General features: G+C 37.4%; 1 protein-coding gene across 2 annotated transcripts; it reads left to right on the top strand.

The window, feature by feature from the left end:
• Positions 1 to 1,862: 1,862 nt before the first annotated feature.
• Positions 1,863 to 23,345, top strand: LOC109012411. 2 transcript variants are annotated; one of them, XM_018994030.2, is made up of 11 exons: positions 1,863 to 2,069; positions 4,376 to 4,431; positions 11,378 to 11,502; positions 11,588 to 11,682; positions 12,613 to 12,818; positions 16,848 to 17,036; positions 17,121 to 17,321; positions 21,495 to 21,648; positions 21,769 to 21,832; positions 22,794 to 22,859; positions 22,934 to 23,345. In XM_018994030.2, the coding sequence occupies exons 1-11, from the start codon at positions 1,971 to 1,973 to the stop codon at positions 23,008 to 23,010; spliced, it is 1,332 nt and encodes a 443-aa protein (XP_018849575.2). In that variant the 5' UTR covers positions 1,863 to 1,970; the 3' UTR covers positions 23,011 to 23,345. The 2 variants fall into 2 exon arrangements, with proteins under 2 accessions (XP_018849575.2, XP_018849576.2); XM_018994031.2 differs by having other exon boundaries at positions 1,981 to 2,069; positions 4,383 to 4,431.
• The last annotated feature ends 1,606 nt before the right edge of the window (positions 23,346 to 24,951 follow it).

Genomic DNA, 24,951 nt, shown 5'->3' with positions numbered 1-24,951 from the left:
CATAATAAAAATGATTCCAGACATATTTGTAAGTAAAATAAGATAAAAAAATAAAATAACATGTTTTTATATAGTTGTGCAGGGTATGAGGCTTATGGGTAGCATGAATTTGAAACTTTTTATGTAGGTCCCTCTCAGAGCATCCTCAATGGATTAACTAAAAGCTAAGTCCATTGAGTATTTGACTATTAGAGAACAAAATATGCTCATAATGAATTAGTTAAATTCCAAAATTACAGTGACTTTTAAAAGTTTTTTTCAAATTTGAAGGTTACTGTACATACATCAAATATATATTTTATCAATTATTTCTCTCTCCCTTTCTATCACATATTTTATCACAATTGATATATTAATTTAATTAAAATATGATTATTAATTAATATTTAATAAGTAGAATAATAAAATATGATAAAATTAAATAAATTAATAATTAAAAAAATTAAATATTTTTGAAATTATTAGTTAGTCATTATTATATAATGAATAAATAGATAATTTAATGTGAAGATTTGATGAAATTCATCTTACATTATTTTATTGTTATATAATGAAAAAATAGCTATTCCAATGTAGACATTTATGTAAATAGAATAGTTAAAAGTCAAACTTCTCTTATATTCATAAAAAATATCATTTAATTTTGATTAATCCATTGAGAATGTTCTTACACAATTATTTTTTCTAAAACAAAAGAAGATGACAATAATAATAACTTGCCACATAGGAATGTTGTGTATAGTAACATTGGAGCACATCTCCAGGGACTAGGAATGTTGTGTATAGTAACATTGGAGCACATCTCCACGGACTAAGAACGGAGAAAGCTCAAACAGAAAGGACCTTAATTTGCTTTACGCACTGATAAAATTCTGGAAACCATTTCCTCGAAAAATGGGTTACCTATAAGAACTATGTGCGAAGTTTAACCCAGAAAGACTGAACACATGGAAAATACCCCAAAATGCATGTTGGGATTCTCTGTGCGGGCTATGCTTTTTTTCTTTTTCTCTTGAGTGAAACCCTTTCTTTTTCTCTCTAAACCACCGCAATCTTCAGACCGGCTCGAGAGGGTGGGAGCTTAGGCTCCTTCCCCCCTCACTCATCCCCTCCCTCTCTCTGGTTGCTTCTCGTGTAGTATTTAGTTTTATTTTTCTATTTTTTCAGGCCAAATAAAGGGAGAATCGCCGATCGTGCCTTCCGGTACCCAATAGCCAACACGCGCCACACCAGGAGGTTGCCCAGCCGCCGATCTACACGTCCACCAAATACGGCTCCAACCGGAGTGGAGCGTAGCCCGCACGTGCAGGACGAAAACTCCGGAGTTCGTCGGCGTGTGTCCCTCACGCGCCACCAAGGAGCTCTTTGCCGTTGCAACGCATGGCTGTTCCCGAACCGGCGACTCCGGATCTTCCAAGATCGACCGTCGGTTTTCCCTTCTACAACCTTTTTGTGCACTATTTTTTTCTTTTTACAATATTTTTTCAATGTAATTTTGTTTATGTCCTGTCTTTATTTTCAAGAAAATAAAAAAAAATCCAAAAATGTTGTCCCATCGGACTTAGGTCAGAAGGGTGTTGTCCCCCCTCCGCTTAGGCGGTGATGTTGGGATTGGTTTCTTCATACTCCGTCTAGTCGGATATAGAGTTTTGTTATTTGGTTACTGCAAACTCTGTCGTGGACAGATATGTGCTATCTCTTTGACTTCGGTCTTTAGTGATTAGCCGTCTGGACTAGACCATGTCAGTCACGAAAGTGTACTGAAAAACTACTAACGCTTGTAATTGACTTGTTATTCTAAGCCAACTTTGTATGTTCTTCTTCGATGAATGGAACGAGATCCGTTATTAAAAAAAAAAAAACCATGGAAAATACCCCGAAGATTCGAAAATAGAGAAAGCCATCATCGATAGTGACGGTGGGCGCAGATCCTCAGAGCCGGTGGAAGACCATTGAAAGTTCTAACGATCATGAGGAACTTAGTCCTCAAGTGGTTCCTTCAAAGCTCAAGATCATTTACTCGCCCCTCCTCCTCAAGATCCAGCCCTTTCTTGCTTTCCTCTCGATGGGTCAGTCTCTCTTCACTCTCTCACGCGATATATTTGCATATGCACTTGTATATATCGTATGAAGTTCACTTCTCAATTGATGCTGGATTTTTTTTTTTCTGATTTTTTTATTAATAAATCTTATTTTTTGGTTCTGGTTCAATAATTCATGTGGGGAGCTGAAACTCGTACATGTTCGGTAATGCTTTTGTTGATTGGATGATCACTTCTGTCTTTTTGGATTGTGGGTCTGGCCGACTGAGCTGAATTTACTAATTCTATTGTTTGGTTGGGTTGATGTGATTGGGATTTTTGGAAGTGGGATTTTACAGTACTGTAATGTGGTCTGGAATTCCGATGATCATGTCTATTTAGATTAATGTGAACGGTTCCAAACGCGGTTCAGAGTTAAACTTTGTATAGAGAAGGAAACTGAGGAGTTCCTTTTTTGGACCATAAATTTTGAGTATTGAAGGGGAACAATGCAGCCAAGTGGCTCCGGAGATTTTGATTAGATTCCTAAAGAAAAGTTAAGGGTTCTCGTGTAGTGGGTTTCTTGAAAAGCAAAGAGTTAATGAATGTTTTGGCTGAGCATTGAGAAAATGGAAGGGTTTCTATGAGTAGGATATGGGTGAATTGTCAACTCAAAGTCTGGTGTGAAGGTTTCATTCCTTAGATTGTTCAAGTGAAGAGTGGGTTGGTAGCAGAATATTTCTAGAAGGCATCAGGACCTCATTCTTTCAGCAGGCTGAAGCATTAGGGTTTTAAGTTGGCTGTGAAGTTATTCAGGGACCTCCTTTTGATTGAATCAATTTTCCCGTTTCATTTCTTTTAGGTCTTTTTGTTAGCAGATCTCTGTTTGGACTGTGGTTCTTGAAATTCACGCCTCATAGACATATGTGTCATCTAGCAACAATTAATGCTAATACTTATAATTTCTCCACTTGAGTTTTTGGTAATTCATTTGTATCTTACCGGGTTATAGCTAAAGCAATACTGAAATGCCTGAAGGCTGAAGTGGATGATATATTTTCTGAGACATCATTTTATTTTTTGCCATGGAAATTTGTATATTCTAAAATATCATCACGAAACTAAAACAAAGTGAACATAAAAACTTGCAAATATCTTGTTAAATTTTCATTTAGAATTGAAAATTTTAGGTATTTTATGCTAAACACTCAATTAACTTTGAAACTTTCAACCCTTATCCAATCTTTGCGATTTTTCAGCGGTTGCCAACTATGGTATCCACTGCATTATGCTCATGTTAATATGGTTTCTTTGAGGTTATGTCCAATTATGCTCTCTGTTGGATATCGTCCAATAGATGTATTTTCCTATTTCAGGGTGCTCTTATCCCTTCAATTGGCTCTTCATTTTCTTGGAAGTGTATTTGGAGAAACAAGTAGCCTTCGAATGTTGCTTTTGTTTTTGCCTGGCTGGCAGTCCTAGGAAAGTTCCTAACCACTGATAATCTAAGAAAGAGGCACGTTGTAATTTTTTTTCTACATTGTGAGTAGCCTAGGGAGTTATGGGTGGCGAATTCAGCACTTTTTGAGATTCAGTGGGTTATGCCCGAACGAGTGGTGGAATTGTTTGCATGTTGGTGGAATCCCTGTAGTCATAGAAATTCAGATGTTTGGAAAGGGTCCCACTATGCTTAATGTGGTATATTTGGCAGAGCGCAATGCTCAAACTTTTTAAGTCCAAGAAAGGACAGTGTCGGGGTTGAAAGCTACTACCTTTAGCATCCCCTATATTTGAATTGCTGCTCACTAAACTTTTTATATAACTATATCTTAGTTTTCTAGACTTCAAAGACTTTTGCTCTTTTTGTTCTTGTTATTTGGGTGTTTCCTATGTAAACTCTTTAAGTACTTGTGTTGCGCGCCCTTTATGCTTTTAATAAAATGCTTTAATCATAAAAGAAATATGATTTCTTCTCTTTTTACCTTATGAGCCTTGTATCATTATGAGATGCTATTTCAAAATTTTAGAAAGATATTGGGCATTAGTTTCTTGGAAATTTTTGCCGCAAATTGTACTTTTCTTGGATATAACTTTGATGCAGAGGAGACTGGATTTAATAAAATAACATGTCTACCAGATTTCAACTTATTTTTTGTCTCACATGTTCAACTGTTGTTCTTGATCATCTTATCTCGAATATTTTGTCCTTTTTTTTTTGGGTTCTGGATGTCATATTTTGATTCAGTGTATAAGCTTGCATGAAACATGTACTCCTCTATGTGAATCCAGACTAGTAAAACTAGACATCATCTTACGATATCCTTATTATTTTTATTTTGTTATTGTTTTTGAAGTATTCAGTTTCTGCTCCACGTGCTAATGAGGAAGCTGAAACAGTAGTGTTTCCAAGGTGATCCTTTGCTTGATGACCTGAAGAATAGTATTGATACTCTGATGAAATTATACTCAGTTTGAATTCTTTGATGTAGACTAACGGGGCATGCAGTGTGGATGTGTCTAGCCGTGTGTTTGCGCCTTTGTGAACCATGGTTTTTGTAGTGTGGAAAAGCTCCGGCTGGTAGACCATCAATGAGTTTGATATCTGTATGAAACTCCTAGTTGATAGGCAGACCTTACCCCTGATATAACCATCTCCTACATCTGTCTGCAAATCCTACCTAATGTAATTGCTCCTGTCACATTATCGTTTGTTACAGACCTCTATGCCTATATTATCTGTCTCAAACTCTTTGTTAATGGAAATACCTATTTTAATATAGCTATTATAATCACTGACAAAAAAGAAAAAAGAAAAAAAGAGCTATTATAATCAACATTGAATACCTATAGAATATTAGGTTTTGGTAAAATAATTTATTTTTTAAAGACTTGACCATTGAGGGTTCCATCTTTTATGATAGAATTTTTTTGGTTGGTTAGCAAATGAAACTTGTGTGGTTTGGCTACAAAAAACTTTTTTTTTTTTTAATAATAATATAATTTTATTACCAAGAATAGGCAAAGCCCAAGTACACATGAAGTATACAAGGGGAAATACCAACATTCACACTAGAAACAGCTAAAGCAAAACAAGAAAATGATCTGCATTCAATACAAGAGCCTTAGGCCAACATCTCAACGTACTAAAGGAAAACTCCCTAGGCTCTCCCATTGAGCGTTCTCTATCTTTAAAGCACCTCCCATTCCTCTCCAACCATAAGCACTGCATCAAGCACAAAAGAATCATCTTCCATATGTCAGCAATACATTGTCTCCCCTCAAAACCTTTCCAACATGCAAAAAGATCCATCACTAGCGTAGGCATCACCCAATCAATACCCGTCCTACCAGAGAGCCATTCACCAAGATGGAAAATCTTGTTGTTGAAATACAATACTTCATCCACGAAAGCCATTTCTCTCCAAAGCCATATCTCCCAAGTAAGTACAAGAGAAGCTCCCAACTAACATAATCATAAGCCTTTTCCATATCCAATTTAACAAAAACTCCACATTCACCCAGTTTGATTCTACTCTCCAAACATTCATTAGCAATTAAAACTGAATCAAGAATTTGTCTCCCCCTCACAAATGCTTTTTGAGACTTCAAAATAATCTTCTCCATCACTACACTCATGCGATTAGCTAGCACCTTAGAAATAATCTTCTATGCCCCATTTACCAAACTAATAGGCCGAAAATCCTTCATAATAGTCGCCTACAGTCGTCGTCCCTTTCTGAGTTGCAGACCCATCCATCTGAGTCATCTTAAGACTTGGTTGAACCTCCACACATGATGGATTGTTGGATCTCTGATGTTGAGGTGTCGCCTTAGTGGAACTTGATGCCGAAATGCCCCTAGAAGAATCTTCTGCCGCCGTCAATCCATTCTATGAAGTTGAAACCTCTATCAAAACCACCATGCATTGGGCTGAGTCACCACCACACCTAATGGGCTTTTAAAATTTTGCTCCCCTTGAAGCTGCTTAGGCCTCCAAAGGACAGGCCTATTTATTGGGCCTCTGTCCCATAGGCCCAAACAACACCCCTGATTCCTCCTTATTCACTTTACAACCACGGAATCTTGGCCCAAGCCCATGAGCAAGCCCATGCCTCCATCAATTTTCTTCAACAAATAATCAAACTTCTCCTTCCAGCCACAGCAACCCTTCGGCTTTTCCAAGTCTCTGCAACGCCTCGGAAGGCCAACTGACATCTCTGCCATCAAGATGATTCCATCGAGACTCTACATTTAATCCATCCTTCCTATTCCTTCCTTCCAACGCAAGCTCATCCTTCTGCTGATATCCATTGCCACCCTTCTGGCGTAAACTAGAATACCCATGCATTGGCTTCAACAATGCCGACAAGTAAGAAGCTTCACAAGAAGAGGTAGCACCTCTGTTAGAAGTGTCCAAAAATGCCTCTGGAATCCCGAGAAGCAACACCATTGTTAGAAACAACTCTATTTTTGTTAGCAAAAACAGAGGAAGATGAACTGACAATCTCTCATTTTTCTCACAAAACCAGCCCATCCACTCCCTTCAGGAATCACTATGATACTCGTCCTTGTTCTAGTGCCATACTCAATCAACTTCACAAACCTACCATACGAATTCTGATATCTTTGAACCATGAAAACTCTATCTCCCTCCCTTCTAGGCTGGTAAGAATCCATTTTCCACTTGGATCTCCCTTCCGCTTGCGGGGGGTCCAGCCACATGGTCAAACAATCAGACTTGGTCCCACTTGGATCGTTTCTTAATTTCTCCTGAGTGGGAATCATTTTCCAGATGTATGGCAAAAGCGTTTGGGACGCCTAGCCTCGGATCATTGGCCTATTTTGCTGGATTGTGGAGGTCTTCGTAGCGGTAGAAGGTATTTTAAGTTCGAGAATATGTGGTTGAGGTCAGAAGGTTTTGTGGAAAGAGTTAAACAATGGTGGATTTCGTATCACTTTGAAGGTACACCCAGTTTCATTTTTGCGAATAAACTGAAAGTCTTAAAAAGAGACTTAAAAGGAGTGGAATATACAGTCTTTTGGCAATGTAGAGGAGAACAAAAATACTAAGTGGATGGAAATACAGGATTTAGAAAGACTACAAGTAGGGAGGCCACTTACTGAGGAGGAGCAAGCACAGAAATCTTTGCTGGTCGCAGATCTTGAGAGGATAATACTGCAGGAAGAAATGTCATAGTGCCAAAAATCAAGAACTCTTTGGTTAAAGGAAGCGGATCGGAGCACGAAGTTTTTCCATAGAATTGCAAACTCTCATAGAAGAAATAATAACATTGAAGTGTTGAAAATTGAGGGGGTCGAGTACAGAGAAGAAGAGGTTATTCAAGACCACGTGATCGAGTTCTTTGAAAAGCTTCTCTCCGAGCAGGTGGGGTGGAGGCCTACTTTGGATGGATTGGTTTTTGACACTATTGAGCCAGGGGACTTTGCTAGAATGGAGAGGACTTTCGAAGAGGAAGAGGTCTATGATGTAGTAAGGAAGATGGCAAAAGATAAGGCTCCCGGTCTGGATGGTTTCTCTATGGGTTTTTTCCAAGGATGTTGGGAGGTGATTAAAGAAGATCTCTTGAAGGTGTTTCAGGAGTTCTTCTTGGTAGGAAAATTTGAAAAAAGTCTCAACACCACTTTTCTTGCATTAATCCCTAAAAAGGTAGGGGCTATTGAGATCTCAGATTTTCGGCCCATTAGTTTAGTGAATGGTGTGTATAAGATCATTGTAAAAGTGCTTGCCAATCGATTAAGTGGGGTATTGGGGAAGATCGTTACTAAGCCTTAAAATGCTTTTGTTAAGGGTAGACAGATCCTTGATGCGGCTTTAATTGTCAATGAATGCTTAGACAGTAGATTGAAGGCTGGCAACCCAGGGATTATGTGTAAGCTAGATATGGAAAAGGCGTATGATCATATTAACTGGGATTTCCTTCTATATTTACTGGGTAGGTGTGGGTTTGGAGAAAGGTGGAGGTCTTGGATCAGTTGGTGTATTTCCACGGTACATTTCTCTGTGTTGATCAATGGCAGTCCAAAGGGTTTCTTCCCGAGCTGTCATGGTTTGAGACAAGGAGATCCGTTATCTCCTTTACTTTTCATAATTGTCATGGAGGCACTAAGCAGGATGACCTCGGCTTTAGTGACTAATGGGTTTGTTAGTGGTTTCCAGATTGGATTGCCGAGTAGGGTATTACTACTAGGGCTGCAAACGGTCCGGTCCGGTCCGGTCCGGCGATGGACCGAAAATTTTCGGTCCATCATTTTTCCGGACCGGACTGGACCGAACATCCAAAAGGACCGGACCGGACCGATAGCTATCGGTCCGGTCCGGTCCAGTCGGTCCGCCCTCTTTTTTTTTTTTTTTTTTTAAATAATTAATAAAAAAATTTATTTAAAATACTAAATTAAATTAAGTGACTTATTAATATGGATTATGTAACAAACTCAATAAAAAAATATTTTATATGGTCAATGATAATAAATTAGATGAAAATTATATTATTAATTTATATAATTAACTAATTGATATTATATATTTATTAATTCATAGAATATTAACAAGTGTTAATAGCATATTTAAAATTTTATATTATTAATAGTGATAGGTTAGATGAAGATATATATAAAATATTGTTAATTTATAGAATATTAACAAGTATTAATAATATATTTAAAAATTTATATTGTTAATTGTACAATTATTATATATAAAATATATATTTTTTTTTTCGGTCCGGACAGGTCTAAGTCTCGGTCCGGTCCGGTCCGGACCGAAACGGTCGATCCGGTTGGTCCGACTGGACCGTTTATCACCCCTAATTACTACTATTTCTCATTTGCTGTTTGCAGACGATACGCTTATTATGTGCGAGGCTGATCAAGCCCAGTTGAGGGTTGTGAAGGCGTTGTTGCTCTATTTTGAAGCAGTGTCTGGTTTAAAAGTGAATTATGATAAATCCGAGTTGGTGCCGATTGAAGAAGTTCAGAATATAAGGGAGTTGGCTAGCACACTAGATTGTAAGATAGCGTCTCTTCCTATGACTTATCTGGGATTACCATTGGGTATAGCATCGAGGGCACGCTAGATTTGGGATACCGTAATTGAAAAAGTAGAAAGGAGATTGACAGGGTGGAAGAGAATGTACTTGTCGAAAGGGGGACCGGATTACGTTAATCAAAAGTACACTTTTTAACCTACCCACCTACTTTTTATCGTTATTCCCTTTACCGGCAATTGCGGCGGGTCGACTTGAGAAGCTTTAGAGAGACTTTCTGTGGGGGGGTCTAGGAGATGAATTTAAATTCCATTTAGTCAAGTGGGAGATGGTGTGCCGTCCTATCTCTAATGGTGGTTTGGGTATTAGAAACTTGAGATTGTTCAATAGGGCGTTACTTGGCAAATGGTTGTGGCGATATACCAAGGAACTAGATGCTTTATGGAAGACTGTGATCGAGAACAAATATGGTGATTTAGGAGAGGGATGGTGTACTAGAGAAGTTAGAGGGGCCTCTGGAATGGGGCTATGGAAACATATTAGAAGAGGATTGGAGGTTTTCCATCGACACACTAGATTGCACTTGGGGACAGGTTCCAAGATCAGATTTTGGAAGGATGCTTGGTGTAGTAACATTGTGCTACAAGATCTGTTTCTTACTCTTTTCTTGATTGCAAGTGCCAAAGAGGCCACAGTGGTGGAGGTTATGAAAGTCTTAGGTAGGAGCATTCACTGGAACATAAATTTCAACCAAGCGGCACAGGATTGGGAGATAGGGAGTTTTGTAGATTTTTAGTCTCTTGTACTCTTACCACCCAAATATCCAGCATGAAGATGATTTGTGGTGGTGTCCTGCAAGGAAAGGAGTTTTCACTGTTCGTTCCTTCTATAAGGTTCTCACAAAAGCCCCTGAGATACAGTTTCCATGGAGAAGGCTTTGGCGTCATAAGGCTCCCCCCAAAGTTTCATTCTTTGTGTGGATAGTGTCTTTGGACAAGATTCTCACCACGGATAATCTGAGAAAAAGGAGGATAATCATTGCCGATTGGTATTGTATGTGTAAAAGCAGGGGTGAGTTGGTGAATCATTTACTTCTACACAGCGAGGTAGCCAAGAATCTTTGGGATGAGGTGTTTAAAAGAATGGACTTAGCATGGGTTATGCCGGAAACTGTTTTGGATGTATTGGCTTGCTAGACCTCAATTCGAGGTGTGAGACAGATTAGAGCGGTCTGGAAGATGATCCCTATCTGTATTATGTGTTGTTTATGGCATGAGCGCAATGGGAGGACTTTTGAAGATAGAGAGATCCTTGGCGGAGCTAAAACTGTTATTTTTTAGGACTCTTTGTACTTGGGCCATTGCTGTGGATTTTAATGGCATGGACCTTCATGACTTCTTAATTTCTAATGTCCTACATAATTAGGGCTTTTCTATCTTTGTAATTGACAGTTGGTGGTTTAATAAATTCTTATTTTACTTATCAAAAAAAAAAAAAAAAAAATCCTCCACCACCTTAGCCATCCAAACAACCACCCCTCCAGAAAGATAAAGGAACTTCATCATGTTCCTACTCTTTTCAGAAATATAGAAAAGGTTGCCACCTTTCCTTCTGAACACAAATAACTTTGCTTCTATCCAAAAACTATGATCCATCTTCAACTTAACTAAGGAAAAATTAGCTATCCCCAAAAAGAAATAACTAAAAGTAAAGGAGAGAGAAATTGAAAACAGAATAAAACTGAGAAAGGATTAAGGATTATTCCCAGCGAGAAGCACCGGAAATGGAAGACGAATAGACATAATCAAAAGGATAGAAGGTACACATGCACACATGAGAGAGAGAAAACAAAAACTAACAAAAAATGGCCGCAAAAACTCCACATAGCCAATTTGCAATTGTTCGTTTCTGTCTGCAGGACCTTTAAAAATAGCTCTTACTGTATCAACAAATAATGCAATATGCTGAAGACAGAAACATGAATTGGAATCACCCTTTGTGTAAGGAACTTTTATTGGAATTTCTAATCAGGAATGCTGTTAAGTCAAGACTGGTGAAATTAGTGAAGAGACTTTTTTTCCTCAATTAAGAAATGAAAATTAGTGAAGAATCTTGAATTGTAATAGAATATTCTCACTGATTCTGAGGTTCCGACTTTCTTTGTTTACATGGTATATCTTAGACTTTTGGTTTAATGGATATGCTAGACTTTGGCCATGAGATTTCGTTGACAAATAGCGCATGTAAATTGTAAGGTAGCGAACTTCATATGATGTAAACACTGTCAGATACACTTTGCAAGTTATGGGTGTTGCAATCTTATATATGTTCCTTGAGCCTTCTTGAATGCAGGGAGGGCCCTGGGTTTTCTCATGGTCTCCAGTGGGCTTTGGCTGCAAAAGGTATTCTTGTAAAGGAAAACGCTTTTCGAAACCTGGAGTCTTCTGAACTACAACAAAAGGGTGCAAACATTGTGGGTAGGCTATCACTTGGTCAGTTCTAATCTTATTGATTTCATTTCTTACTATTGAATACTCTGATTTGTCCCATCTTTCCTGTTAGATTCCTTGTCAGGACTTCCAGTTTATGTTAGAGGAAGTATTGTTGGAGGAGCTTCAGAAATTTCCAAGTCACAGTTTGGCAAACTTTTGAAACAGGCATGTTATGGATTTGCTTTCAATGTCCTTTTTCTTGTCTAGATTAATTTTATGTTTTTTAGTTTGACACCGTAACTTTTTCAGGTATTTCAAAAACTTAATATAAAAGTGCTAAAATGTCCAGAATAATTTCTTTAGCTTTACTTGATTCATCATATGGAATTTCATTTTTACAAGGTGTTTATGTATTTTTAGGGGTTTGTTCAAGTTTTTTGTTTGTAGGAGTTGGACATTGTTTTTGGCAGGATAGTTTTATTGATGATAAAAAAGGCGTCATGCAAGCACACCTCGCTAGAAAGAGTACAAGGGGAAATGAAGGAACACACAGGATACTAAAGCTGAAAGAACATAAGTATGCTGCCATCCAATGATAAAGAATAATAAAAAAGAGATCCTTTAGCTCCTACACAGACTTCTCACAATCCTGGAAGCTTCGATTTTCCACAAAGCTTCACCTTGTTTTCAGTTAAACCAACCTTTGCGACACATTGAGTCATGATCCAATTCACTCTGAAAATGCTAAAAAATGTTGCCATAGAGCACTGGCTCTCATTTACCATGACCCAATCCATGGTAAATGAGAACTTTGGTGAAGAGTCAACATACGGTAATGTCATTTACTTGAAAGAACCCTCTCTTGGAGGTGGTTCGTGTGGTTTCATATCAGTACTGGATTTATTTGATTGTATGGGATGGGAGAGCTGCTGAGTTGCGCAAAGCCGTTGGATTTCTCTACACGGTAAAGAATATTGAGAACTTATAATGATTTGTTAGAATTTGATTTACTCATTACTAAGGCACTGGTTTCTGTTAACTCTAGTCTTGGTTGACCATGTTTAGCAAACCTCTATTCTTCTTACTATCTGTGCTACTTCTTGGAACTGTGCTCAATGTTTAATTTATTAATACTATAGTCCTTGGTTTTATCAGGTTTCAAATCACATATCATCCATTTCAGATGTTTTTGTGCATGATGGGGCTATTGGTTCATCACCAAAATGTGATGCAAAAGTCCGTGTAATAAGTGATAGTCCTTCAGCTGTGTTATCACTTTCAAATGTTCTCTGGAAGACTCCAACACGTGCAGTTTCACATGATTCTTGTCCGTTGACGGTCTATGTTGCAACATCTATAAGGTATTATCAGTAATTTTCATTCATTTGTTATAATGCTATACCAATGCTATGTGCCTGGAAATATTAAGCCCTGTGCCATTGCAGGCTTTACAATGCAAAATGTCTTGTCTTGCTTGGTGTATGCTTGCCTGGCTAATGTTCGCAACTGAGTTGGTGGGGACTAAATTTTATTAATATAAGCTTCCTAGCTAATTTGGTTGTTTGACCGAACTTCCTTATTTTTCGAAGGAATGCCTAATGCTTGTGAGAGTAAAAGGCTAATGACTTGATATCAAAATATAGGTGTATCATAATGTGAAGATACTTCATTTTTTTTTTTTTATAAGTAAGAGGTAAACTTTATTGATATGAATGAAATAGGCAAAGTCCGTGTAAACAGGAAATATACAAGAGAATACTCTAGGATCCAGAAATTAAAACCAGAAAGTCGTGAACATTGTTTCCATTAAGCACAATAGCTGAAAACACAGCAATAAAATGTGTAAAAAAAAGTTTTGAAGCTCCGACGTTGTACGTTTCCTGTCTTCGAAGCACTGTGCATTCCTTTCCAACCAAGTATACCACATAATGCACAACGGAATCATCTTCCATGCCGCCGCCACTTGGGGACAGCTTGAATCCCTTTCCAACATGCGAGTAAGTCCACTACCCTCAATGGCATTACCCAAGCTACACCAACTCTTCTAAATATCTCATCCCATAGTACTCTTGTCACTTCTCAATGCAATAATAAATGATCCACTGATTCGCCTTGCTTTTTGCACAAAGTACCAATCCATCACAATGAGTCCCCTCTTCCTCAAATTTTCCGTGGTCAAAATATACCTAAGAGAAGCAGTCCATACAAAAAAAGCTACTTTGGAAGGCACGCGTGACCTCCAAATACTCTTCCACTAGAAAAGAAAATTACCTTGTGGTGCCAATAATTTGTAATACAACCTCATTGTAAACTTCTTGCTACCAATGGGCCTCCACTGCATCCTGTCCCCCTGTGCTGTTATATCTCCACTGGTGAGAACCATGAGAAAATGCAATCAGATCTGCCATAGAAGCATTCCTGTTAATTGCAATGCAATAGAGAGTTGGAAAAATCCTATCAAGAGCGCTATCACCACACCAAACATCATGCCAAAACTTGATTCTGGAACCCTCGCTTGCCACAAAACTGATTGGAGTTTCAAAACTCTGCCAACCCCTCATAATAAATTTTCATAAGCCCACGCCATACCGCGCCCCCCCCCCCCCCCCCCCCCCCCCCCCCCAAAGCGCTTCTGTGTCGGAGGTCAATAACTTTCTTCTAAAGCACATCCCCCCTCCAAGTGATATCTCCACAATCATTTCTCCAATAGAGCTTTATTGAATGTCCTCAAATTGTGAACCCCAAGCCACCATTTTAGATAGGAGAGCAAACTTTATTCCAATTAACAAGATGAAATTTTGCTTCTTCTCCCACTCCACCCCACAAAAAAGCCCTAAATAGCTTCTCAATCCTATTAGCCACCTTGTAGGCAAAGGAAATAGAGATAAAAAAAATAGGTGGGAAGGTTAGATAAAGTGCTCATAATTAATGTGAGTCTACCCCCTTGATAAATACATCTGTTTCCAGCCAACCAACATTTTCTCAACTTTCTCTATAACCCCATCTGAAATAGCTCTAGCCTTAAATGTCGCCACCAACGGAAGACCCAAATATTTCATAGGCAAAGAAGACACTTTACAACCTAGGAGACTTGCCAAGCTGGTGATACTACGCACGAGACCCACTTGAACCATCTTGGACTTACTAAGGTTCACCTTAACTCCCGACATGGCTTCAAAGCATAGCAAGAGTGCCCTTAAGGCTTGTATATGGCCAAGATCAACCTCATAAAAGAGAAGAGTATTATCTGCGAAACCCCTAACATCAGCCTTTACCATCCGACCAAGTGCCTCCATGACAATAACAAAGAGAAAATGAGACAATGGATCCCCTTGCCTCACACCACAGGAAATTATGATGTGAAACTACTTTTTGCTGAAAAGTAGGAGTAAGGCCTGGTTTTGTTTCACAAACCTTCACCATCTTATCTCATCTCAACATCCAAATACAATTCAAACACAAACATTTTTCAATTTCAAATTTTCAATTTTTTCATCTAATAATTACCTAATCATTACAATTTTTCCAAACTTCGAATACAAAAAATAATTCAATTTTTTCAAATCCCAAAACAATAAATAATATTAAAAATTATATTCTAACCCTCTTTTAACTTTATATTTTTTTTATTTAACTTTTTTTTCTCCTTTCCCAAAATCTCATAAAACATCTTAACTCAAACCATTTTATTACTATTCACAAATTATCTCAGTATTATTTACAGATTTCACATCTCATCTCATATGTTTAACCAAACGATGCCTATAACTTTATTGATAGAAAAAAGCATAGCCCGAGCACAAATAAAGTCTACACTGAATGCACCTAGCAACCACTAAGCACTAGTGATGGATACAAGCAAATTAAGAAAACTGTCCCCATCACAAACAATGACAGAAGCCCAAGTGTGTTGAAGGAATCTCTTCAACTCGTCCAAGGAGCGGTCCAGTCTTCGAAGCACCTAGCATTTTTCTCCATCCACAGGCACCATATAATACAATGAGGAATTATTTCCCACACAGCAGCAACGTGAATGTTGCTCCTAAGACCTTTCCAACACTTAAAAATATCCACCACCTTCCAGTCTTACCCATGCCGTACCAGTCCAGTTGAAGATATCATTCCACAAAAACCTGGCCACCTCACAATGTAACTATAAACGATCCACAGTCTTCCCCCATTTTTCTTACGTAAGTAAAACCAATCCATACTGATAAGACCCCATTTCCTCAGATTGTCAATGGTGAGAGTTTTCCCAAGGGAAGGAGTACAACCAAAGAAAGCAATCGTGGGAGGTACCTCACATCTCCAGATACTTTTCCAGGAAAAGTGGTTACTGTGATGACCCAAAAGTCCGTGTAATAAGTGATAGTCCTTCTGCTGTGTTATCACTTTCAAATGTTCTTTGGAAGACCAACACATGCAGTTTCTCATGATTCTTGTCCATTCACAATCTATGTAGCAACATCTATAAGGTATTTATTTATTTTTGATAAGAAACATCTATAAGGTATTTACTGGCAATTTTTATTCATTTGTTATGATGGTATACTAATGCCATGTGACTGGAAAATGTCTAGCCCTGTACATCTCTGGCTTTACAATGCAAAATGTCTAGTCTTGCTTGGTGTATGCTTGTCTTGGCTAATTTTTGCAACTGAGTTGGTGGGGACTAAATTTTATTAATATAAGCTTCCTAGCTAATTTGGTTGTTTGCCCAAACTTTCTTATTTTTCAAGGGAATACCTAATGTTTGTGAGAGTGTAAGGCTAATGAAAATACAGACTTTGTCATTGAGAACTTCTAAATTGTTGCTAAAGAAATTTTGTCGCATATACACTTCAACCATGATTTAGTGTAATTCCTTTTTTACACTTAAAAGAGGAGTGATTATTTTTGTTATTTCTGTTTGGTTCACTTCTCGGTTATGGTGGTCAATGGATGTCGTCAGAGCTTGAAGAATCTGTAGTATATATATCTTTGAAGTAGGAGCTTTACTCCTGTTGAGCCACGTCATCTAGTCCTGCATTAAATAATCATGACTGTAGTCGTTTAGGTTTAAAATAACTTGAAAGGTCATGCCAATAAATATTACATAATTTGGAATTTTAGAAGTCTGACCCTTCATATTCTTTCCTCTATAATACGTTGTCTTCTTTTCCCTATAACAAATTTATTTATTTTTTCTGTAAAACAAGGATTTTATTTATTACCGTTTGTTATCAAAGAATGCCACGTTTTCTGAATTGCGTAGAGATCGGAAAGAACACCAATGACAAAAAGGACTCAATTGAATCAATCAAAAGTTCAAGCATGAAATACAATCGCCATTTTGATTCATGATGAATACTTTAATTGTGTTATTCCAATTTTGACTTTTGACCATGCAGTCCAGGGGTGGGTGACACTGTTGGTTTGGGAGCTCAAATGAATAAGGGATTCATAGCTGCAGATATTGAGCGATCGTCACTGATTTTATGTGGTAAAGCATTCTCAGATACAAATGGGATTAAAGAAGCACTGGCTTCCTTGTCTGGACCTATCATATCTTCACGGGGAGGCCTTCCTCTATCTGGAAGGTAATGCTCTCCAACTTTTTTTTTGATATTATGATTCTAGTATGAATGCAGTGTTCCATTTACATCTGGAGTAGCGAATTTCAGGCTCCTAGCATCTGGCGATTCAGTGGTTCTTTTGTTTGCACCCTATCAAACCATTGAGAGCTGCACAGAGTCCTTGGTGTCTGCAGATGCAGGTGTAATTCTTTCTTCTGAAGGTGTTGCACCGTATTTTCAAAGTGGAAAATCTGGTGGCACAAATTTATTTAAATTGCCAGCTGCTGTTATCCTTGCATCTTCTGATAGGTAATATAACCATCTAAAGATTGGTCCCTTTATTATGGATAGTAATGGTGTTCACTAGAATATTTCTGTCCAAATTATTCTTGCAACACGCATATGTGACTAGGTTACTGGGTTAGATGGTACCACTCACTATAATGGTCTAGTTCAATGGTCTTGCTCGAATCAAAATCAAAATTTGCAAGAGCTGGTTGGACAACTTGAGTAGGCTGGTAGTGTTGGGTTAAGAATCATTTTCTTCATCAAGAGAGCAAATTTATTCCTGTATGTACTGCATAAGTGATAGTGACTGGTGTGACAAAGCGTGTCATTGGTGTGGAATTGGAGGCTGTGGGTTGAAACAAACTTTCCTATAAACCCACTAATATTACCTTTTACCCATCTAGATGAAGGGCTGGAAACGTATTAAATTGCTGAAAACATATGTTTTTGCCAAATGAATTAAAACATAATCGTGACTGAAAAACTTGACTGATTGCTCTTCTGGCTTTACAAACTGATCTGGTCTTTTGCAATGTTTGAGTGAAAACTTGAATGTTGCATAAGTTGCTTTCCTTGCTTGTTAAAATGTAAGGATGCACAAAGTGGCTTGCTATTAATTTGCATTGTGCTTATGATGCTTGAGCCTTAGGAAAGGCTCAGTTTTGAAAGCCTCGAGGGACCATCATCCTCACTCCTTACCACCTAGCCTTCTCCAAGCATAGAAAAGCTCCACTACTCTTCTAGGCATTACCCATGCCATTCCACCCTGAGTGAAGAAATCACTCCACAATGCACTTGCGAGCTCGCAGTGAAGCAACAGATGATCAAGTAGGAGATTGATAGCTGTAGTGAGAAGCTATCCAAACTTAGAAGGTGTTGAATATAGTAGCTTAACTTCAGACTGTCAAAGAACATCTTATATTCAATAAAATGGGAGAATTCCCCCACCCTCTTCTAATAGCTTTCCACACCCCAACCACAAGCGATTGGCTAATCTTATTTGAACACTATCTTCCCCTTATGCTACCATATTTGGCTTCCACCTCCAATTGCCACAACATTTTCCTTTCCTCAACAAAACTTTGTTGAACGATAACCTATTTCCAATCGCCAATCTGCCCACAGCTATTGTGGAGTGAAAATCTGGGACCACTTGACATGGTGAAAGTTGAACTCCACACCCATTCCTCCCTGGAAGAAGTCCCATTGAAGCTTCTCAAAATGTCGGGGTGCTCCCACAGGCATAGGGATAGAGACAAGTAATATATATGTAGTAAGGTTTGAGAGAGTGCTCTTGATCAGTGTAATGTGACCTCCTTTGGATAAGTAAAGCCGCTTCCACCCTAGAAGACGTCATTTCATATTTCATATAACACTGTTCCTAATAAATCTCTCCTAAAAAACACCCCCAATGGGAGACCTAGATACTTCGTAGGAAGCAATGACACCCTATAACCAAGGATATGTGCGAACCCGCTAATGTGATTGACTGGTTCTTATTGGTGGTTTTATGTCCAGGTTCTCGATGGGGGAGGCAAATACTAGCTCTCTTAATATATATCTTATCTCTTTGCCGACAATACCTTGTTATTTTGTGAGGCCAGCCATGATCATATCCGCGCATTGAGGGCTCTCCTTCTATGCTTCAAAGTTGTTTCTGGATTAAAGGTGAACTTGGGAAAACCAGATGTAGTTCTGGTGGGGCAAGTGCAAATTGGATAGTATGACTTCTGTCTTGGGATGCAAGATATCTTATTTACCCATGAAATATCTTGGCCTCCCGTTGGATCCTCATTACAAATTGATATCCATTTGGAGTGATGTCCTAGAAAAGATGGAGCAGAAACTTGCTATTTCGAAGTAGATGTACTTATCCAAAGGTGGCAGAGTCACTCATTAAAAGTACCCTTTCCAACCTACCTTCTTATTTCCTCTCTGTAGTTCCACTTCCATCAAAGGTGGCTTACCGTATGGAGAAAATACAATAGGATTTCCTATGGGGAGGGATGAATGATGTGTTCAAATCTCATTTGGTAAAATGGGCCTCCGTTTGTTCTCCAATTTTCGAAAGAGGTTTGGGTATCCAAAATTTGCAGCTTTTTAATAAGGCGTTGTTGGGCAAATGGCTATGGAGATATCCCATAGAACATGGAGCTTTGGGGAGAATAGTTTTAGACTCAAAGTATGGTAGAGTATGGGGGGAGGTTGGTGCTCGAAAGAGGTGAGTGTATCATATGGGTTGGGGCTCTGTAAGCACATTAGACGAGGGTGGACTAAATTTTCTAGTTTTACCCTTTTGGAGGCAGGTGACGGGTCCCGAAACAAATTTTGGCATGACATATGGTGTAGTGACAGGGCACTTAAGGAAGCCTATCCAGACTTCTTTGGTATAGCAAGTCAATGACCTCCTTGACCAATCTAATGACACTCCCCAATGGAATGTCACATTTCTTAGAGCTGTCCATGATTGGGAAGTTGAAGCAATCTCTGAATTTTACAACCTAGTCTATTCTGTTCCTATGAGGGGGAGAGGTGAAGACAAGCTTTTTTGGCACCCCTCGGCGAAAGGGAAGTTCACAGTACAATCCTTCTACCAATCCATCTCTACGTATAATGTAAATCCATTCCCGTGGAAGATAATTTGGAAGTCAATGACCCCCTTAAAGGCATCCTTTTTAGTATGGACGGCTTCTTTGAGAAAGATTCTCCCTATCACCTAAGGAAATGTGGAATCATTGTCTTGGATTGGTGTTGTTTGTGTAAAAAGAGTGGAGGACCCGTCGATCATCTACTAATACGTTGTGAGATTGCCACAACTTTGTGGAATGACTTTTTTGCTAGGGTGGGTGTAGCTTGGGTGATGCCAAGAAGGGTGATCGACCTTTTAGCTTCATGGAGAGGTCTCCAAGGCACTTCTTAGATTGCTGCAATTTGGAAGATGGTTCTGATCTACCTATGGTGGTGTCTTTGGAGGGAGAGGAACGAGCGAAGCTTTGAATGTCATGAGTGGTCATTGGATGAACTTAGAACTTTCTTTTTTAACACTTTGTTCAATGGTTGATTGTAATTGATTTTAATGGTATGACCGTTCATGAATTTCTTGTATCACTAGAACATCACTCCCAGGCGTTGCTCTTGTATATGACCTGTGTACTTGGGCTTTTGCCCATTCCTACGATCAATAAAATCTTATTTATTGATAAAAAAAATATGCCAATTTGATTTTTAATCCTCAGACAGCCTAAAGTATAAGAATAAACTATGCAAATTGGTTTTTTATATTTGATAACTTAAAAGCTCCTGCATGACAGAACATACTCTTCATTATTTCTAGTCCCCACAGAGAAATCTGATAAAAGTTCCCTCTGGTTTAATGTGCAATCTTGGATTTTGTTGGTTTCCAAGGAACTTTTTTTAAGGAAATTTTTGTATGACCTGAAAATGAATCATATACTTGTCAATGGACAGCTTTGCTGTCCATAATCAATCTTCTTTCCTCCTATTCTTCTTTCCTTATTTTATCTTTACTTCCTTTACTTAGGTTTGTACAGTTAGCATATTGACAGAATATATAGTTTCCTCATAAGGCTAGAATGCTAGAATCACTCGGCAATTAGTTTCTTCCCATGTATAGTTCTCTTGTAAAGTTTCTATATAATATACAGATCACTCAAAAGGCCAATTGATTCGGCCATTCATTCAAAACTTTGATCTATTTTGACAATACTACTACTAAATAAACTTAGAACCTTAATGTGAGGGAATCCCAAAAACTTCTTCGCGAATTATGGTGAAACAACATCAATATCTGTGATCTCTTCATCCTTTTTCTCCCTCTTTTGTTTTCTTTTATGCCACATTCAATTTCTAGACTAAAAAATGAGGTTTACACTGGGACGTTGCCCTCGAATATACCCATTAAAGCCCTAATATGCTGATAATGGTGGGAATGAATCCCAGATCTATGCAATATTCCTGAGACTTTACCAACATTTTTATTACATAAGATTCTCTTCCCTGGTACATTCTAATACTGCCAATGACTTTGGAATGCTCTCCATATCATGTTATGTTATATTCACAAGATAATTTTATTAATGAGCAAAAAAGGTGCTGCTCAAGTACATGGGAAATTCATGTCCTTTTTTTTAACTAACCATTGGGCTGTTGATGTGATCCTTTATTTTGAAGCAGTTCTGGAAGTATCCCTTCTGCATCAAAGCTCTCTCCTGGGCAGGCAGCCTATCACTTCCTGGCAGGCTATCAAAATGGGAAGTTCTTGCCTGCATACAGCAAGGGCTCTTCATCTATTGACCTGTTAGAACTTGCAATGGCTCTTCGGTCCAAGGTGAAATGTTAAACTTGTTCATTTAAAGCAGGCATTATGTTGTCTGGTTTAAATTAATTATCGTTTTATTTTTGGTTATGTTTATTGGGTTCTAATTAATCTTTTATACTGTTTCTGCAGTTGCAAGAGAACCAAATCCCATCTTTCCTCATCAATGTCAACGAGGGGGAAAAGAGTGTAACTGGTAGGTAAAGAAGTGGGATGAGTTGAACCTTCTCATGGGTAGAAGCCACCCTTTATATATTATCTACTTTTGATCAACTCTGTAATTGATAGTTTTTTTTTTTTTTTTTCTCCTCTCCCAACATGAGAGTTGGTTGTTGAGTGGTTAAATTATGTTTATTCTTTCTGGTCTGCTTGCTTTATGGGCAAAAAACAGTTGATTCTTATTGCTTCAGGTGAAGGATTTACATTATTTGAAAGGAATATAAGGGCACATGCTAAATGCTTGCTTTATTCTTAGATCCCAAAAGGGAGTGATATTTATATGGAAGAAAGGAAACAGAACGCAAGGACATGTAATAGGATTACAGTCATGCACTGATCAAAAAACTATTACCGTTATGTGCAATGCTTCAGTAGTTTAGAGTGTAACCTCATCTTTGAGGGTTAAAAGTTAATTGGAGGAGCTTTCTTCTTTAAAACACCATTTTTGTATGGCTGCCTATTTATGTTTTCTCTATATTTATGTTTTCACGATTTTTTCCATCTTTTTTACTCTCTCTAGTTAGGTTTATCTGATGCGTACTCCCTTTATACTTGGATTTGCCTTTTCATCGTTAGAAAAACTTCACGTACCTAAAAAAGGTTGCGTATACGATGTCTGCTCCATATGTGGTGGCTGTACGGCCATACACTGAAACAGAAAGAGATACACCATGAAAGAGGTGGCTTCTGAAAGATTTTACCCAGCTCTTTTCTTTTTTTCCTTTTTAGTCTTGGGCTTACTATGATTCTCTCACCCTTTTAACACAGTAAAACATTATGACATTAACTAACGAAAGAGGCTGCTTTGCTTGAAGTCCTTGCATCTTTTCTGCTTTCATTTTCCATTTGAAGCTAAAAAAGGTAATCCATTTCACTTGAGTTAGATATTGAGCACAGATATTTATTTCAATATGATGTCATTTGTTTGACTTTTGCAGGTAAGGATCTTGTTAAGTTGGTGGAATCAACTCTGTCCAAGAACATCCCCCAATTTGAAGCCAAAGGTATCTTTTCATCCTTTTTCTTTCCCTGCTGGTAAGGGAAAGTTTACTGGTGGATTAATATATATATTTTTCAGGTGGAAATCTTCAAGGAAAGTACAAGAGCTTTTTATCAGGAAAATTTCAAGACCTACCCAAGGAATTCTCATTCTGAGAACGATAAATCCTTTTTGCCTTTTCCTTTGAAGCTCTTGTTTTCCTAAAGGTACAAATGTAACCTCTTTCTTGTGAAGTTATACCCCGTTCATGTGCGTGATTTTTCCTTCCTCACAAAATGTCTGGGGTGGAATACCAGTGGCTGAAATAAGGTATCCAGTTGTATATCTGTGGACTTGTATTAATTTCCTTTTCTCAGTTCAATGTAAGGACTTTCGGGATGCTTATTCTGGGATATGATGATTGAGTTCAATTCTGAAACGAAATGAAGTGGGACTGGTGTAAATTTTTATTTATAGTGGATAAAATGAAGATTGAGGAATCTTGATGTGCTGTTTTGTTTGTCTGTGTTATGAAGAAAATCTTTCTTCTGAATATTTGATAAATTTGTTTTCCCCACCCGAAGCATAGTTTATTCATAGGCCACAAATAATGTCAATACTTGTATTTCCAATGAAAAGTGCTTGCAAACATGGTTAATTAGTTCATACCCTGTGAACCTTTTGTTTTGAGAAATTTGTTGGAATAAGAAAATGAACAGATGATGATGGAAGATTAGTCATAGGTCGATCTCATATGAAACTGGAATGTTTCCTCTTGGGCCCTTGCTTTATGTATACCAGCTTCAATGGCACTCATAGGGAAAATAGAATGAGAATTGGTGATGTTGAATGGCTTTAGGCCTCGTTTGGTTACGCAGTTTAGATGAGATGAAATGAAATGTTTTGTTGAAAGTTGAATAAAATATTGTTAGAATATAATTTTTTAATATAATTTTTTTATTTTGAGATTTGAAAAAATTGAATTGCTTATTATATTTTTTGTGAGAATTTGAAAAAATTATAATGATGAAATAAGATCGGCCCTTAGTCTGGCAAATCCTAGTTTTGTGTAAGATTTGAATCTCTAAATAATTACATAAACTTGCATAATCTTGTTTGGCCTCCAGTCTTGGCATTTAGCCTGTTTGTGGTCTCTTTACTCTTAGGCCTCGTTTGTTTTGGAAAAACATCTCATCTCATCTTATCTCATCTCATCTCATCTAATCATTACAGCTTTCTCAACTTTTAATACAAAATAAAATAAATAATTCAACTTTTTCAAATCCCAAAACAAAAATAATATTAAAAAATATACTCTAACAATATTTTATTCAATTTTTTAACTTTAATCTCATCTCTTCTCATCTTATCTCCGAAAACAAACGAGGTCTTAGGCTTTGTTTGGAAGTTGAGCTCATCTTAACTCATCATTACAACTTTTTCAAATTCCAATATAAAATATAATAAACAATTTAACTTTTTCAAATCTCAAAATAATAATAATAATAAACAATAATATTCTAATAATATTTTATCATTTCAACTCAACTCAATTCACTTCAACATTCAAACCCACCCTTAGGCTTTATTTGTTTTCAAAATTCATCTTAACTCATCTCATTTAATTACAATTTTTTTAAATTTTTATATAAAATAAAATAAAAAAATTTAACTTTTTTAAATTTCAAAATAAAAATAATATTAAAAAAATATATTCTAATAATATTTTATTTAACTTTTAATTTTTATCTCAATTCATATTATCTCAGCGAAAACAAACGAATCATTGGGTAAATTTAAGGGAGAAGAATCGATTATAATTATATATTTAAGCTATCATTGCGCATGGCGAATTTTGAATGGTTCCTATAATGTGTAGTTCACATACAAATTTTATAGTCTACATGCGAATTTGAAAGTTATATATATATTATATATAGTTTACTGCTCAAATGGATCATTGAACCTGGCAGTACCATGTAGTACCTGGTCATATTCAAAGAAAAAAAAATAGATTTTTTCTCAATCGCCATGCATCTTCTCTTCCGATCCATTTCTCGTTCTGTTTTTTATTAATAGCAGTGACTATAAAATAATACCCATCAATTGTAGGCTGT

Source organism: Juglans regia, chromosome 13 (assembly GCF_001411555.2).
Source record: "Juglans regia cultivar Chandler chromosome 13, Walnut 2.0, whole genome shotgun sequence".
Classification (NCBI taxonomy): Eukaryota; Viridiplantae; Streptophyta; class Magnoliopsida; order Fagales; family Juglandaceae; genus Juglans; species Juglans regia.
Note: the sequence above shows the minus strand (reverse complement) of the source record. Positions and strands in the feature narration are given on the sequence as shown.

Coding starts and splice junctions, on each gene's coding strand:
- LOC109012411 (XM_018994030.2), top strand. CDS start 1,971: ATGAGGAACTTAGTCCTCAAGTGGTTCCTTCAAAGCTCAAGATCATTT. Junction 17,037..17,120: donor GGCCTTCCTCTATCTGGAAG/GTAATGCTCTCC, acceptor AGCGAATTTCAG/GCTCCTAGCATCTGGCGATT. Junction 22,860..22,933: donor CCCCCAATTTGAAGCCAAAG/GTATCTTTTCAT, acceptor TATATTTTTCAG/GTGGAAATCTTCAAGGAAAG.